General features: G+C 38.7%; 2 protein-coding genes across 2 annotated transcripts in view; one reads left to right on the forward strand and one right to left on the reverse strand.

Annotated features, from left to right (window-relative positions):
- The first annotated feature begins 476 nt into the window (after nucleotides 1-476).
- Nucleotides 477-16,406, forward strand: LOC109086072 (galactosylgalactosylxylosylprotein 3-beta-glucuronosyltransferase 2-like). Its single transcript, XM_042768978.1, has 4 exons — nucleotides 477-1,529; nucleotides 6,812-6,956; nucleotides 12,145-12,293; nucleotides 15,776-16,406. Exons 1-4 carry the CDS (start codon nucleotides 957-959, stop codon nucleotides 15,860-15,862), a joined length of 954 nt encoding a protein of 317 aa, XP_042624912.1. The 5' UTR covers nucleotides 477-956; the 3' UTR covers nucleotides 15,863-16,406.
- Nucleotides 16,407-16,470: 64 nt separating this feature from the next.
- The window catches only part of LOC109089793 (stromal membrane-associated protein 1-like), a 97,030-nt gene continuing 95,795 nt past the window's right edge, over nucleotides 16,471-17,705 (reverse strand). Inside the window, 1 exon segment of the mRNA XM_042768977.1 lies at nucleotides 16,471-17,556. Within this exon segment, the coding sequence (XP_042624911.1) occupies nucleotides 17,422-17,556 (135 nt within the window). The 3' untranslated portion in view covers nucleotides 16,471-17,421.

Raw genomic sequence — 17,705 nt, forward strand, 5'->3', positions numbered from 1 at the left:
ATGACATTCAGACACATCTTCTGTTATTGGAATGTCAGATATCTGACAGTCCCTCTGGAACAAACAAATGTGGAATTTGTTCAATAAAGACTATGGCATGAACAAATTTCACATTTGTTTAAACAGGATGGCTACTGATAAGTTAATAATTATCAGCATGGTGTTACTAAATATATAAGTGAATAAATATCAGCCAAATTTTCATAATGAAATTTTTTAAAATTATTTTGGATTGGGAAGTAATTTTGATTACAATAGATTCACACACACACACACACACACACACACACACACACAACCCATTTATGTTACCTATTTGCCTTGCAAGCTGAGTAAATTCTAACAACCGTCTTTGTGATCGTTCACAGATTAGAATTAAACTGTAGCTACTCATGTCTGACAGACAAAGTCTGCTATCGCGCAAAAAAAAAAAACAGACAATGCAAGTGATTCCTATCTCGCTCTAGTGTGCAGGTGGGGAGGGTGAAATCTCAGTTTGAAGTCTCAGTCTTCCTCATTTCAACAGACTACAGCAGCGTCAGAGCATCGGCTCAGTCCCATCATTCGATGCAGTTTTGAGTAATCATTACATCTACATGGATTTATTGCCCTCCAATATGCACATGACTAAAACATTGACCTGTTGCTATTTTTGGCACTGTTCTCTGCGCTGAACGACTGAAAACTCACTAGGTTATATATCGGGAGCATCATCTGCGGGAACGGGCTCTCTGGCGGAGCGCAGGACGGGATGGCATCGCAACAGCGCGTTTAGGAAACGGGAATGGGAAGTTTAAACGTTTGTGGACTGCGGATACTGGCTAAAACACACAGCTTTAAAGGAAGTTTAAAAAGTAATCATCTGCAACAATTAAATAATCGGCTCTGAATGAACTGCTCTGTTTGTGGCGGACTGTTAATTCTTCACATTAAGCAGTGCTGGTTCTTCGGGCACAATGAAATCCATCTTCTACACTCGCTTTTTCATTCTTCTTCCGTGGATCTTGATAGTGATCATCGTGATCGACATCGATACGAAGAGGCTGTCTGTTCGGAACACGGCCAGCTTTTATTTGTCTCGGCTGGGAAATGTGCAGCAGCAGCGGCGGCAGGTCGTCAGGACGACTCGGAGCAGCAGCAGCACCACCACCAGCAGCAGCGGGAGTAACGCCACATCTCTCCCGGTCATTTATGCCATCACTCCTACTTACAGCCGAGCGGTGCAGAAAGCAGAGCTCACACGCTTGGCAAATACGTTCCGCCAGGTTCCGCAGTTCCACTGGATCGTGGTGGAGGACTCGAACTCCCACACGGAGCTGGTTTCTCGGTTTCTCGCCCGCTCCGGGCTGCGATACACTCACCTGAACGTGTTCACCCCGCGCAGGTTCAAGCGGACAGGGATGCCCCGAGCGACCGAGCAGAGGAACTTAGCGCTCGGCTGGCTGAGAGGACATCGCTCGGTCAAAGATAAAGGAATCGTTTTCTTCGCGGATGATGATAACACTTACAGCCTTGCGTTATTTGAAGAGGTAAACACGACTTCTTGAGATGACTATTGGTTTAATTCTATTTAGACGAGTAAGGATTGATATGAAATCTGAAAAAAATGAAAACAAATTATAGCCTATTTGGCTAGAAAAGCAATGCCAATAGAAATGTAACATTGCAAATAGTGCCAACTAGACAGAGAAATGGCTGGGGTTCTCAAGAAACCTCTGCTGGTCCACACTGGTCCAAGTCATAAGCTTACCTCCGTGCATCTATATGAATTCTGTTGTCTAGATATGGCTGGGATTTGCTATACGGTTGCTAGGGTCTCTTTGATATCCTGATCCTGATATATGATACGTCTGACCCACTGAAAAGGGTCATGCATGTCTACTCAAATGGTGCAGGATGAGTGAATTTTTCCACAAGAAGTAGCACATTAATATATGTCCATCTTAATTCTTCCTCCAAATGGAATATAGCATCTATAAGACCTGACAAATATATTTATAAGTCTGGTACTTAGATCTACATGTATATACAAAAAAATATTGCCTCTACAGTATTTGCCTTGAGAACCTGCACTGTAAAAATGTAATAAATTTGAAAACCTAAAAATTTAAAGCAGCAATTAAAGTCAATTCAACCTCTATGTTGTCATTGTATGAGATTTTTTTTGGTACTCCACAAGGTTGCTGCATTACATTTAAATATATAGTATAGTTAGAGAGAAAGAAAGAGAAGTATATAAAAAGTTGTCAATTCATAAATAACTTGCAGTGCATCAGATTTCGCTGTGATCTGTCCCCATGGACATTCATGTGATGTGTTTTATCACGCCATTGCCACCTATTTCTCATTAGTTTCAAAAGCGCAGCAGTTGACACACATAAAGGGATAGCTCACCCCAAAATTACATTTCTTTCATTATTTACACACTCTCATGTTGTGTATTAATTTCTTTCATGTGCTGAACACAAAAGATATTGTGAAGAATGTGGGTCACCAAACAGTTGCTGGTACCCATTGACTTGGATAGTAAGGAAAAAAAATACTATGGAAGTCACTGTGGACCAGCAACTATTTGGTTACCCACATTCTTCAAAATAACTTTTACGTTCAAATGAAGAAAGAAGCTAATTCAGTTTAAAACAACTTGAGAGTGAGTAAATTATGACAGAATGTTCATTTTGGGGTGAACTATACATTAAATGAAGGCGACCCAGTATACTGTGTAGCCAAGCAGAGTGAATTAACCCAGTTTAAGACAGTGGAAGTCACAGAGAAATGAGAGAGTGACCTGACAGCTGGGGAATTAGGATTTGTCTGTTTAAACGGTTGTCTGTGGACGATGGATGAAACATAACAAAGCGAAGTGATGAGTGGAGACACTCTTCATTTGAGGCTGTCTTACACAGGTTATGCTTTTCTACATCTTGCATACATTAAAAAACCTTTTCAATTCTGCACATATTTATTCAGGATATGTTTTTGATCAAGTCAGCTGGATTCTGGTAATTATAAGAGTGTAAGCAGTAGGATTAAAGGAGTAGCTCTCTCAAAAAATGAAATATTATTATTTACCCTCATGTCATTCCAAACCCATATGCTGTTATTTATTTATTTTCTCAGTGGAAATTTTATATGATTTATTTCATCCAGTGGAAATTAAACAACACTGATGTCAAGCTCCAAAAAGGACAAAAAACACCATAAATTAGTTTGCATTATTCATGTAGTGGAAATGGCTGTGTCCATTTGTAAATTTTTAGCTATACAAAACAGCTCATTATGCTGCTTGAAACTGCAAATTGGTATTATTTTACCATATTATTTGAATGTATTGTCTTAATTATAAAAACACTGGTTTACAGTGCAAACTGTTTTACCATTTACTGTACTTTGTTATTCTTCTCGTTATTTCCATATAGCGGCTAATGAATCGGAAGTCTCACACATTCACAGAAAACGCTTACTTTCACATTGAAAAATAAGATGGATAGTACAGTATGCAATGTCACATGTAGTAAGTCATATGGACCAATTTTAACGTTATTTTATGGTGTTTTTGGGTCCTTTTTTGAGTTTGACCAACATGGACACCACATGTGGTGATAGAATTTCCATTGTTAGTTGGACCAATCACATGAGAAAACATTACTATTTTACAAGTTCAACCCCGAAAGTTAATCTTCAGTGGGGTGTAAGAAGATTGAATGAAAATGTACAAATTCAAATGAATTAGCCAACAAAACGTAAAAATGTAAGCATTACCATGTAAATGGTTTGCTTTACTTGATGTCTGATGGTTGGACATTTCTTTTATTTGAGTGGAAAGCATAAAAGGGGCACCAGGAAGCTGACAGCAGTCGAGTGATAAGAGGACAGAAGAGGTTTCCTCCTCTGCATTACATTCTCTGTCCATTCTACAGTAACACAAAATATTTTCTCTGCACTTATAGCTCATCGTCTCATTTATCATTAATTATTCTACCCTTATATCTGCTTTTTCCCGTCTAAGTCGTTCTCTTTTCCTCTGCCACCGGCCTTACTGCCCTCCTCATTCCTTCAATGCTTGCTTTGTGCATCCCTCCCTCTGCCTCTTTCTCTCTCTCTCTCCAGAACACAGCTGGACATGTGGATGAACACATGGAACAGCCCCTGAGGGGTAGAGTGCAGTGTCACTACTGATGACCCCTGCTCTGCTTAACACAAACACATTACACAGCACAACAATGAGAGTCGTTCAGGCCTCTTTCAGCAGCTAGTGTTTCATAATGACAAATATTAATGACACATTGGAAATATATTCATTTAGCACATACTGTTTTCCCCAATGAGAAATGCGAGTGATTCATCCTCAGGCGACAGTAACTTAGAAGAACTGCAATGCAAAGTGTCAAAACTGGCTAGAAAAGTACAAGCTAGTTCAGATATGTGACACAGCAACAGTGAAACAATAGTTTTTTTTTTTGTTTTTTTTTTTTAAGTACAGTGATCAAGTTCTAGGGGGAAAAAATGTCTTCAACTGCCTGAGTGGAGTATGGGAATATTATTCTACCTTAAAGATTTTGAGGAAATTGCTTTAATAGCTTTCGGAAATAGCTTTATCACTAAACACACAAATAGAACATACATTATTATTTTTTGGATAGAAAAAATACGTTTTCAATGACAAGCAATTTGTCACACTAAAAAATGGAGCATGGTTTAATTGATCACGGATCAGCCAATCCGAACCATCTTTGTGTTCTTTCTCACATTCACAATAACACACAAGAAGAGCATTACAAGAAAGACTATGTTTTTCCATGTGAAACGTGAGGGTCATACTGTATGATATCCACAACTTCCTTGTTTTCTCCTTGTTTATGTTTAATATACACAAGGGGGGATAATCCAACCAAAAATAAAAATTCGGTCATCATTTACTAAACTTTCCAAACCTGTTTCTGTATTTCTTCTGGTGAACACAAAAACCAGATCAATATTTGAGCTGGCGACCAAACAAATTCGAATTCCATTGACTTCCATTGTATTTTTGGTCCATACAATGCAAGTCAAAAGGAACTGAAACTGTTTATTTACCAATATTCTTCAAAATATAGAGGTCACAGAGGTTTGGAATGACATAGGGTGAGTAAATAATTACAGAATTTTCATCTTTGGGTGACCTATCCCTTTAAGTCCAATGAGATTTCAGTGTGTAAAGCACTACTGAAATAAAAACTGAACAACTAGTGAAATGTAGCATTGCTTGTTGTAGTTGAATAGGACAAAAACCCAGATTAACTTTTTTGTTGCTTTAACACCTCTTTACTGCAAAATTTTCCCAATGGGTTTTTTGACTAATTTTGCGATTAAAATATGTAAGAAATTGATACAAGACTTGTTTTCTTAGACTGTACATTTTGTCCTACTGCACTGGCAAATTTTGGAGTCAGTGCAATAAAAGGCACTTATATTTAGGATAAAATTTATTGTAGTATTTTATGCAGTGTTGCTTCTCGTTTCAAGGATTTTCAGATATTTTTACTGGAAAGTCGAAAAATGTCATTTTGTGCTGTGTATGAATCGGCAGCACATAATAAAGTCATATTTTGATTTCCGTGGTACAGTATAGGTACTATGTATTCTCCTACTCTGCCTTGTGGCTTTCGTGACACATCACAGCAAATTCTGCATTAGATTTATTGTACTCAGTTGTAACCTGTCTTTCCTTAGAAAAATAGTTCCTTACTAGATCCGATTTTGTTGTTGCATTGTTCGAATCCTCTCTGAAACTGTGAGGCAGCATGTAGTTTTGTTATCGAAGGTGATTTTACCTCCCTAAAGATATCGAACACACTCGTCTAGTACAAATTTATTTCTCTGCACCATGTTGTCAAAATGAGGCCAGACTTTCATATTCCCTGTCCCTGCAGGGAAACACATGGGTCACAAAAACTGCCAAATACAGATGCCTAGCCATAGGCGCCTGTAGCTTGAGAGCTCAGCTCAAAGAACAGTGTATGTGACATCGCATTTGATGGCTGTGCCTGTTGCCCTTGTTGTCAACTTCAACGCAAAAGGATGCTTGGCACCTGCAGATGACATCCTCTTTGCTATGGAGAATTCTTTGCCTTTGAGCTGTGTTAGACTTTAAGAGCACCATTATGTAGTTGGAGCCTTTGAAGAGAGGGAGGAAGACAGACATTAAATACAGCTAAAGGGGCAGCAGTTTGGGCTTCAAAGCTGGTCCGTTGCTTACGGCCGCCAGCCACAGGCACGTCACCCGACTACGTACAGCACTCACATAAATAGAACAACCATTAAATATTCAAAGGCTATGTTGACCATTTGTTTGAGAAATTGCAGCAACGCTCATTTCCCCAGTGGCAAATAATTTTTATTTTTATTATATATGAAGGAATGAAGGGAAAACAAGATTCTTTCAGCAGTAGGACATTTAAAATTCCTCAAGGAAGATGGAATCTTGCTGGAAATGACAGTTTTAGTGTTGGCGGGTGGTTCAATCAGATGTGATCGTGTTTATGAAACTGAAGAGCAATGTGTGCTGTCTTCAGCAGACTGCAGGTGGACGGACTTATTTATGCTGAAGATGAGCCAAGATTTTATAATAAGTCATACTATGTGTGGTGGTACTACATTTGTTCCTTTAAAAATAATAATAGAGTAAGTACTGCATATGGTTAGCACTATAAAGGTCCAAAGAAACGACTGAAGGGTGCACAACAAAACTCTGCAGATCTTTATGATAACTTTGGTGGATTGGGTTTGTAATATTATCATATTTACTGTTGCTCTGCCTTCGACTGTTCAGATGCGGTCAACCAGGAGAGTGTCAGTGTGGCCGGTGGGACTCGTTGGAGGCCGGAGGTACGAGCGGCCCTTAGTGGAAAAGGGAAAAGTGGTCGGCTGGTACACAGGCTGGAAAGCCGACAGGCCTTTTGCAATTGACATGGCTGGTAAGATACCACTAAGATCTCTTGAAAATATTTTATTTAACAACATGCACTGTCATTAAAATACTACTATCAATTTTTTACTGATTATTAAAAAAAAAAAAAAAAAAAAAAATGGATGATAATGGTTTATAAAAATCTTGCTGCAACATTGTTACCTATCCAGGAAAAAAAAGGCACATATATTTGAATGTGTGACAATTATGCACATTTTACACTATGTGCAGGATGAAACATTAACAAAAGCATGCATTCACACGGACAGCATTTCTGCAGTGTAACAGAACCGCAGGTCAAAATAACAGAAAGTTAGACAATTAAGTGATTTCCAGGTTATTGCATTCTATTTTTATAAAATGGTTATCGGAGTGTATCATTGAAAACTATGGAATAGAATCTAAACCATCTCAAAAAATAGCAAAATAATTTGTCAGTTCATTAGTTTATGTTGCTTTATAAAAAGCTGTATTGATAAATAGTGCATTTTCGCCACATTTTCTGCCTACGAGGCAAAAATACACTTAATGCTGAAACAGCTCACTGTAAATGGTTAATATGAGCACCCTGAAAAGCAACAACTACAACAAACTAAGCCTTCGACATGAAAAATCATTTGCATCATGACAATGGGATTTTTATAGCTGGTTTAGTATTACAGATTACGCAGCCATTTGAAAAAGCGGTTTGACCAGTTCTTAAAAATATCTATTTCTCAATTTCAAATATTCATAGGCCCTGAACATGATCTGTCCCACTCTCTTGAATGACAAAGAAAGATTTTTTTACAAGAGATTTCATTGGTTAAATAACAGGTTTCTGGTGACTTGCACTTTCCGTCAACCCAATTGGTTTCAAATTCCAGAACTAATTTGTGCAAAACGCGTAACACATTTCTTTTTTACACCCTGCCCATCTGAAAGCTTCCATTTAAATTACATTCATTCATTAGGCAGATGCTTTTATCCAAAGTAATTTACAGTGCATTCAAGATATAAATCTTTTCAGTACGCCGGTTCTCCTAGGAATCAAACCATGGCACGTGTCATTGCAGGTGAGCTACTGTGACCAAATAACTGTCCATTAACAGACTCGATAAAGAATTTTTAAAGTTCAGAACTATTACTATAAATGTCTTAAAAGTATTGGAGAAGCAGAATAATATTAGCTGGGGCATTATGTCTTCAAGTTTCACCACTAGGGCTCTCAATTTTATTTAATGTTATTAAGGTATTGAACTTCCACCATCCATATCTCTGTCCATCTTCTCTGTGTTCTGAAGGATATTCTGTCCATGTTATAGCATGTGCTGCTGATAATCACAACATCAGCTGTGTGAGGAGCAGCTTGCCTGCACAGATAAGCAGATGGGACTTCTTTGCAGTTTGGTCGTGTTGAACCTTTCCAAACTTCCCCTCACTGAGGTCGTTTCAAACAGGCATATAAAATTGGCCCAAAGCAGGCAGCAAAGCGGTTCCTACGTATATAGAGAGACCATGCAAAAGGAATGCTCTAAGCTGAGGGGGGAAAAAAGCTTTGAAACCCCAAAGAGTCTTCTGAAGAGGCTTTTCTCCTATACAATACTAGTGATACTAGCTAGATCAGCTAGCCATGTCAATGTTTACGAAGGGAAGTTCTTAAAAACTATACCATTACTGTCTCCATGTAAACTATAAAAATGCTAATTTGTGAAAGCAGTGATGTCACGCGCATACGTTTTGTGTGTTCTGTCTATAGGTGCGCACGAATACGTACTTGAAGAACGCAGGAGTATAGTGTTTCTTTACAAAGTTACATTGCCAACTACTGGCCTGGCATCATGGATCCGTATGAACTGTGTTAATTTAGGTGATTGTTGTTGTCAAACGTTGTCGTCTGTATACTAAACCTTTCAGAAACGCATAGGAAAAACTTTTCTGTTTTTAGCATAAGTCGTGTACCTGCCCTAAGTGGTTTTCCAGAAACTTCACTGAGTCTGTTCTTCTCTGAAGGAATGAGCTGCCAACCTCCACCCGATCTGCTGAGACCATCAGAACCTTCAAGAAAGAGCTGAAGACACACTTCTTCCACAAGCACTTAACTAAAACACAACCATAAACAAAAGCACTTCCTATAATAACTCCTGGCACTTGGCAATGTGTACTGCAAATATTGCAGGCTTTTCTGAAAAATTGCTTGTGATGTTCCACATTTTTAAGTCACTTTGGAGAAAAGCATCTGCTAAATGACTAAAAGTAATTTGGAAGTTGTCATATCAGGCTGGTTGGGATTCCTAAACAGGGATGTTAAAAGCATCTGTGTTTACACTTTTTGGGGAAATCAGCTTTCAAATGGCTTATGTTTTCATGGTAAACTGTATTTTTAAAAAAAGACACTATTACAAAGCATAACAGGTAGGAAAAGATAATAGGTACCCTGTACTTTAGGTAGAAGTGAGATGACGGGGCAACCATTTGCTCTCTGCTCCCTATAATTGACGAAAAGCTTCTCTGTGCATTTTTAGCATACGTGGGCTCTCAGGCAATGCATTAAAGAGGGTGGGCTGAGAAGATGCTGACAGGCTGGAAACATCCTAATGGAGAGAGGCAGGGCTCATATGCAGCTCGAGGGAATGAATACAACGTCAGAGATAGCAGTGCGTAGTTGAAGCAATCCCTAATTCCCCAGACTCCAGCGCTGCCGCTGGATATTTTGCTGTTCATGAAACTCTAATAACTAGAGATGGTATCATCTCTTACTCATGTGATCTCCATTACTACCACTATTTCTCCTCTTCCATAGCTTGTATTCTTCACACGTGTTCGCTCACCAGTAATATCATCATTGTCATCAGAGATAATGTATTTATTGTCAAGCCCTACCTGACTGTGAGCACATCTCCCTTCGCAAACACTTTACACAATGCATACGCTTCCTCACATCGCTGCCGTAAACTAAACGCATGTTCTATAAGCTGTTTAAGGTTCATAAATCTGCCGGCTCTACTACACTTCTCCCTGAACAAAAGCTGAGAACAATGAGGTTATTTAGTATTCCTGCCGTACAGCTTCTTCTGAGAGCAAACACAATAGCAGAGAAAAGGTCCTGAACCGCCTCTCTCATTGCTTTCAAGCACTGCTCTCACCTGAAGAGGAGCTCAAGTGCTTGTCTTAACATGGAAACCTTTTTAACACACAATAGTGACATTTTGCGCATTAGAATAAACGGAAACAAAAAGCAGCATCTGTAATGTACACAGCGATTAGGCCTTGCATGAGTCACACTAGCTTTTACATGATCTGTGTAACAAGTATATATATATATATATATATATATATTCTAACAGCTTCTTTGGTGGGCTCTATGCTACAATTTGCACACTACTAAATATCTGAGAACTGTGCCATTAAACTTAGTTGAATCTACACTACCATTAATACATTTTGGGTCGGTAAGATTTAAAAAAAAAAAAAAAAAAAAAAAAAAACCTGAACTGAAGCTTACCAGGCCTGCATTTATTTGATCAAAAATACAAGGCAGAAAGTTTTGTGAAATATTCTGGTAACACTTTAGAATAAGGTTCCATTGGTTAATGTTAGTTAACTACTTTAGTTAACATGAACTAAGCAAGAACAATCCTTCTATAGCATTTATTAATCTTATTTAATGTTAATTTCAACATTTACTAATGCATTATTCAAATCAAAAGTTGAGCTTGTTAACATTAGTTAATGCACTGTGTATTAGCATGAACTAACAATGAATAACTATTTTTTTCATTAACTAACATTAACAAAGATTAATAAATACAGTAATAAATGTTTAAAAAGTGCACTTTCCAATTGCTTTTTACAGATTGTTTTATACTGTACTTGTATTTACTTATTGTCCTTTATTCATATTAGACAGTTTATTAATATGATTTACATATTTAAATATGCTAATTATTTCATAACTGATGTATAACATTTTCCCTAGAAATTGATAGTTTTGTGGGGGTTTTATCAACCAAAAACATAAACAGCTTTTCAGCACCACTTCTATTTACAGATTTGAAAGCCATCCTAATTAAAGAGCTTACAAAAGGCATGTGCAACCCTTCCCTGGTCATGAACTCTTAGAGTTGATTTAAAAATCAGGATGTTAATGTTCAGGGTGGGTTTACTACATTACTACATTGTTTATGCATTTAACTCAGCAGTGCATCTAGCCGGTTCCTGAAGCGCTGTTAGTGCAACAGCAGAAAGATGTCCGGCTCTTCAGCTGTATCAAAGCCATGTCCCTGAATCTCTGAGCATAGGTTCTTACATCATTCCCCCAATACTCCAACAGGGACATCAAAAGGCAATATAGTCATTAAAAAAAGAAAAAAAGATCAAAAGAAAAAAGCTGGCTGGCCTTCAACTATTAATAAACTTTGACAGTATGCATGTCGATCTGAGGGTGAGAACAAGGGCACAGTTAGCCAGGGCTTAGATGAACATTGCATTGCTGTCGTGAGCTCACTTCTGCAGATTTGAGGGAAGCCCAGGTGGGTTCAGCTGGAACACAGGCGTCCTAGAAAACAGCCTGTGCCCAGGATAAAAAGCCCACAACAGAGGGTGATATTCCCTATGGTAAAATTTGAAAAGTCCTTCTCCTGTTTTGTAGCTGAGACGATGTCATCGAGAGAAATGGAAACGAAGGGGTGAAAAACTTACCCTGACCCACATGCAGCAGTGGGACGGTTCAACCCGCTCCCATGAGAAATGCATAAGGTCAAGAGCAAGCTGGAAAGCTGTGTATTTGCGTATAGCTAATACAGCGTAAATGAGAGTGTGCGCTTGAATATATAATGAGATTATCTGCACAATAATTAGTTTTAGATAAATTTGCAATAAACAATTGCAGCTCTGTAAGCTTTTTGATTTATATTTGGTCCAATTTCCGGAGCTTGTGCAAGCCCAGACTGTCTCAATTGCAAACGAGGTCTATAGAAAGCTATCTTTTAGTATTCCCATTCATCTCAATGGCAGTTGTTCAACCCCTGGTAGTATGCAATTTGCAATCTGCCATCACGGCTCAAGGGCATGCACTTCTTTCCAAACTCTTCATTAATAATTATCATGAGCTATGACATCCAAAGCAGCAAAGAGGAAAAAGTAATAAAATTAAAACATTTTAATTGAAATATCTGATTTATACTTGGCATGCAAAATATTTTTTTCATTGGCAGGTTTTGCAGTGAACCTGCAGGTGATCCTGTCAAACCCACGTGCCCTGTTCAAGAGAAGAGGAGCCAAACCAGGGATGCAAGAGTCTGATTTTCTCAAACAGATCACCAAGGTGGAGGACTTGGAACCAAAGGCCAAGAACTGTACACAGGTCAGTAGAGAAGCTTGCATTTGCATCCTTCACACTGATTATCATGAATACTACTACTACTACAAAAAAAAAAAAATCCAGTTTTTCATGTTCTTGTGTTAATCAGTAGTTTAGGCATTATGACTCAACCCTATCTTTTTGGCACCAATTTGAAAACCTAACTTTGTACCGCATTCTATTCTTCTACTGGTGACAATAGTGAATAGCACTGTCAAGGAGCTCTTGAAGCTGAAAAACACATTCCTGTGTACAGTATTTGACTTGGTCTGATTCTAAAAGCTCCTGCATTCATCCATGGCCCATTATCTCAGGAGCTCAAATTTCTTCAGTCGGCTCACCTTACATGTCAAAATGCTCTCTTCCTCCCTGTACCACACGTCACTGCTACTGCCATCATCATTATCACCCAATTACCCTAATGGTAGCCACACTGGGTTATTAATAATGCCTATTAGCAGGGCTGACAATTCCACTAATCTGCAAGAGCAGAACATGTTTCCAACATCAACCAATCAGCTATGCGTCATTTTACCAGACACAGCATAATGTGTGCATTGTAAACAGACTGCAGAGAGCGCATGTTTGCTCCTGTGGTACAGTGCCATGGCCAGTGTAAGGGTGTAGATATCGCACCCGTAAAACAGAGTAGAAAGGCCACTGACAGTTACGAAGAAGTGCAAGTTGCTACTTGGACAAAGTGGGAGTTTAATATACTTAAATTTGTGGCTGCAGTCCAATTATATGAGGATGGCATTATGGAAGTAAACAAAAGGAAGCGTTTGTGCCAAAAATGATGGGTCCTCGTGGGTGTGAGCTGGCGCCTGTCCAAAGTGGAGCACTGCCAGCAATGTCTTTTGGAAAGGTCACATTTGTAGAAGCGTTCTTGAGGGTCCCAGCGGATGACTGTGACTAAGCCTGTGGGCACGGCGATATGGCCACCTCCCAGCATGCACTTCAAAATTAAGCACAGGGAGGCTGGGTAGGATTAAGGGGGGTCATCTTATGTGAGCAATCAGACTGAACTGATGTGACAAGGAGGAAAGAGACCGAGAGAGAAAGGAAGAAGAAGAGGGCAAAGGGATTGTGTTTTAGATTGGCAGAGAGATGGCAAACATGCCACATAGATGAAGAGGTGAAGAGAGTGTGTGAGAGAGATTCACAGGTTTATTTACAGAAGTCAGTGCATAGACTCTCCTATTTATTAATGTCAATCTCAATCGTGCTCCTGCTGTCGGCGTGCCAGCATGCTTCACTCCACCCACAACACAATCGCTCAAATGATTATTCTCTGTCAAGGCTTCAGATGCTCATCCTGTTTAAATTCAAAAGAAACCCTCAGAAAAATAGTCACCACAAACATCGTTTCAGAAAATCGTTTCATATGGGACAGTCTAATTCCAGACTTGAATGAATGAGTAATACACATTTATTAAAAGCTAAAATACTGACAATTATTGGCAATAACAATTAGATCTGATGTCATGCAAAATTCTATTCTGTTTGTAGAAAATCACTTTAAGGTGTATTTATTGGCAACACTTTAGACTAAGATTCTTCATTAGCTACATTAGTTAATGCAACAGCTAACATGAACAAGAATGAATGATACTTTAAAAGCATTTATTAACCTTTGTTAATATTCATTTCTACAAAATGATTTTTTTTTTACAATGTAAGTTGTTTTAATGAATATCTAATTTATCATGAATTAACATGTTAATTAACATGAATTTTGAAGACTAGATAAATAGAAAGAGCACAGAAAAATTGTTCATTGTTAGCTCATACACTACCGCTCACCAAGTATACCAAGTTAGAGAAGATTTCTTAAAATGTTTTTGAAAGGAGTCTCATATGCTCAGTAAGGCTGCATTTATTTGATTGAAAATACAGTAAAAACTAATATTGTGAAATATTAATACTATATATAAAATGTAATTTATTCCTGTGAGGGTAAAGCTGAATTTTCAGCAGCCATTACTCCAGTCTTCTGTGTCACACAATCTTTCAGAAATCATTCTTATATGATTTGGCACTCAAGAAACTTTATTTTTTATTTTTTGCTAAATATACTTGTGGTAATGTCATATTTCATGATTCTTCAATGAATAGAAAGGTCATTTTGAAATCTTGTGCAACATTATACATGCCCACTCCCATTTTTGACCAGTTTAATGTGTTCTTACTGAATAAAATTAATTTGAGAAAAAATGAGTCTAAACCATGAAAATGTTAATGTCTTCTAAATGACACATTACATAATATTACTGAAGCTAAATCTTCTATTTCTATTTATTTGTGCTTTCATCCATCAACATCCCTTTTTAAAAGCCAAAACAAAGGGTTTCAATTTTAATAACTTTTTCTTAAAACTCAGTTTCAATTACCAGAGCCCATGGGGATTGCTGGCTTCACACCTCCACACTGCTGTTATATCACTGCTTTCAACCTTTATGCACTTTGTAGCCATTACCTTATCGACATTAAAAATTAAAGGATTTATTACATATGAAAGCAGAATTGAACAAGTTAAATTCTTCACGTATTATTACTTTCCTTTCATAAAAAATTAGACATCACTCTGCAAATGTCTTTGACAGCAGCACACAAACACAACTAATGAAGTTTAACCACCCACAAACCAATTACAATTCACTGCAGGAAGTTTCCAATTTAGTCTATATCAGACCTTCAGACTTAAAAGTTCTTAATGCAAAAACTTTTAGCCACATATAAAGCCCTGTGCTACAGCTGGGCCCTGGTAATATTTATCAAGCGAAGAACGGGAGACAGAAGTAAAGTGTCAGACACCTTCATAAGTAGCATTATTACAGAATCTACCAGAGGGATACATCTTGTTATAAGGCCACTAAACGACGCTTTGGGTTACTTCTGGGTTGCTGATCCATGGTGCACCTTATTTATCTCTTATGGTTCTGCTAAATTAGCCTTGTTATGCAAAACAAGCCAGTCTGCAGTGCCATGTGTTCAGAAACTGACGCGTCACACCTGAGTGCAGCCATTTAACTGTGCTCGTTCCCTGCACTGCCTCTATCTGATATAATTAAGACGTTTAACCAGTCTGAGAGATCCCAATCCAGCACCCTTCACGCACCAACAGCCTAAGAGAAATCACGCACAGTGACCTTATTTTCCATTATGATGTACTTGTGTACAGTATGTGTCCTTTCCTTCAAAATCCCTTTTAAGAAATGTCAGTTCATTCGGCGGCCATATTTGCAACCCCTCTAGGCAGCTATTTTTGGGGTTCAAGACCAACTCCAATCTACTTGAATGGCGAAATATAGAAATCTTGTATTTTTAGGCTCAAATAGTGTTAAAAAGCTTTTATTTTGGGTTGGTAAAGCATTTCAAGAGCTGTCACAATTATAGTTATGCAATTAAACTGCCTTGGTACATAAAATAAACATGTAATTGGTTCCCACATTCTAAAATACCTGATTTCAAATGGTTTCTTTCAGGTCCTGGTCTGGCATACCCGCACTGAGAAGGTCAACCTGGGTAACGAACCAAAGCGGCAACAGGACTCGGTCTATATAGAGGTCTAGCGACTGACACTGTATTAAGATTGTCATATAACACTGGATTAAGGCTCGCAATCATCTGCACTTTCCAAATCAATGGCCACCTTTGAACTTTAGGATACCTGGTCTGGTGGAAAGAACATGCCAAACGGTCTTGGTATTCTCTACTGACATGCACTGTATCTGCTGAAGCTTCTCACTGTGGCGTCACACTGGATTACCTGTAATGTGGTAGAAGCAGAAACCATGGATAAGGGTATTTCAATGGCAACTGCACATGAAAAAACTTGATCTTATTCCCATCTTGCAGACTCTGGACACTTGGAGAATCCGATCAATGTCTGTGAACGTGGTGGAAAAAGACCAGCCGCTAGAATAATGTACAGAGAGGTAGAGTGGTGCTGAAGGGAATCGAACCGTCCACAAAAAAAAAAGGATCAGTGGATGAAAAACCCTGGAAATACTGTCTAAAGCGTGAGACACTTACAAGGACAGAACTTTTGGATTACAACTGTCTTTATTCCAAACGACCCTCGTTAAAAGCAAAAAAAAAAAAAAAAAAAGCAAATAAAAGAAAAGAAAAAGATAACTTTACAATAAATGTGTCTATAGACAAAATGATCACACAATAGTTCATGGCTATTCACGGTTTAATGCACGGAAATAACAATATTCTGTTTCTGTACTAGGCACCAGAAAATGTAAACACATTATAGAAATAAACCTGGATGACACGGTGGGGATGTTTATATTATTGCACAGCAGAGAGACCCTGTCTGAGAGGATAGAAGCTCTGGTACAGCGGCGGGACTGACATGTTCGACTGCACACTTTTGATCGGTTCTTACTTTTCAAAACTAGCTGGCTAAAAGATCATTCCTTCCCAAGCCCCGTTTTATTGACCCCCAATGCACCCTTTTTCTGTTAGCCGTCACAGCTGTACAGTCGTCCAGGTTTATTTGTCTGTCACTCACTGTGCTTCTCTGTAACGCACACATTAAAACACCACAGTAAAGATGGAGTTTGTCATGGAGCTACACGGATGTGGTAGGTTAAGAGGCCAGAGAGAGGGGGCGAGGGGTTCGACTATCTCATGATTACATACATTACATGGGTCTATACAATATCTGCTACAGGGTTCTGGGACATGGGGCTACAGAAGATAGGAAAAGGAAGGGGAATTCACAAATATGATAGCCATACCTCTGTCTTTTAAATACTATGAGTCACTATTGATTTGGTAAAGATATATTAGAAGCCTGTATAATTGGTCCAGCAGCTTTCTTGTAGCTGATATGTGATTTGAACCCCCCCACCCCCACAAAAAAAAAAGAAGAAAAAAAATTGCAAATAAGACACTCAAAGCTGCCAGTCTTTTACACGCCATACTCTTGCTCACTTGATCAATACACAGGGAAGTTTGAATCGATGCTCTCCAGAGTAGTAATGGTTGGAAAGAGAAAGGAGGAAAAAAATGACAGTATATGAATAAAACTCTGGGTGCCAGTGGTTGTGGAGGAGGAGAGAGGAGAGGAGAGATGGAGGGATGTGCTGCCCCTTGTCCTCCATCTTCCCTCATTCATTTACTTCCAGAGCTGGGTGCTGAGGGTCTGACCGGAGGGGGGTGCCACCCAGCCGCCCATGGGGGCACCAGGTGGCCCAAATGCCATTGGAGCACCAGAACCGTTGAGGTTCACTCCAGACATCTGCTGGTTAATCTGAAAAAAGACAAGAGGAGAGACAGAAGTGTGAATTAGCTATGGTCCAAAACCTACAGAGGAAGGATTTTAAGGCACCATGGACACCAAGGTTGCTAGGTTTCGGAACAGAGTTTTGATATTAAAAGTAAAATATACTTGCTTCTGTG

This window comes from Cyprinus carpio, chromosome A13 (assembly GCF_018340385.1).
Source record: "Cyprinus carpio isolate SPL01 chromosome A13, ASM1834038v1, whole genome shotgun sequence".
Classification (NCBI taxonomy): domain Eukaryota; kingdom Metazoa; phylum Chordata; class Actinopteri; order Cypriniformes; family Cyprinidae; genus Cyprinus; species Cyprinus carpio.

Coding starts and splice junctions, on each gene's coding strand:
- LOC109086072 (XM_042768978.1), top strand. CDS start 957: ATGAAATCCATCTTCTACACTCGCTTTTTCATTCTTCTTCCGTGGATC. Junction 1,530..6,811: donor GCCTTGCGTTATTTGAAGAG/GTAAACACGACT, acceptor TCGACTGTTCAG/ATGCGGTCAACCAGGAGAGT. Junction 12,294..15,775: donor AGGCCAAGAACTGTACACAG/GTCAGTAGAGAA, acceptor GGTTTCTTTCAG/GTCCTGGTCTGGCATACCCG.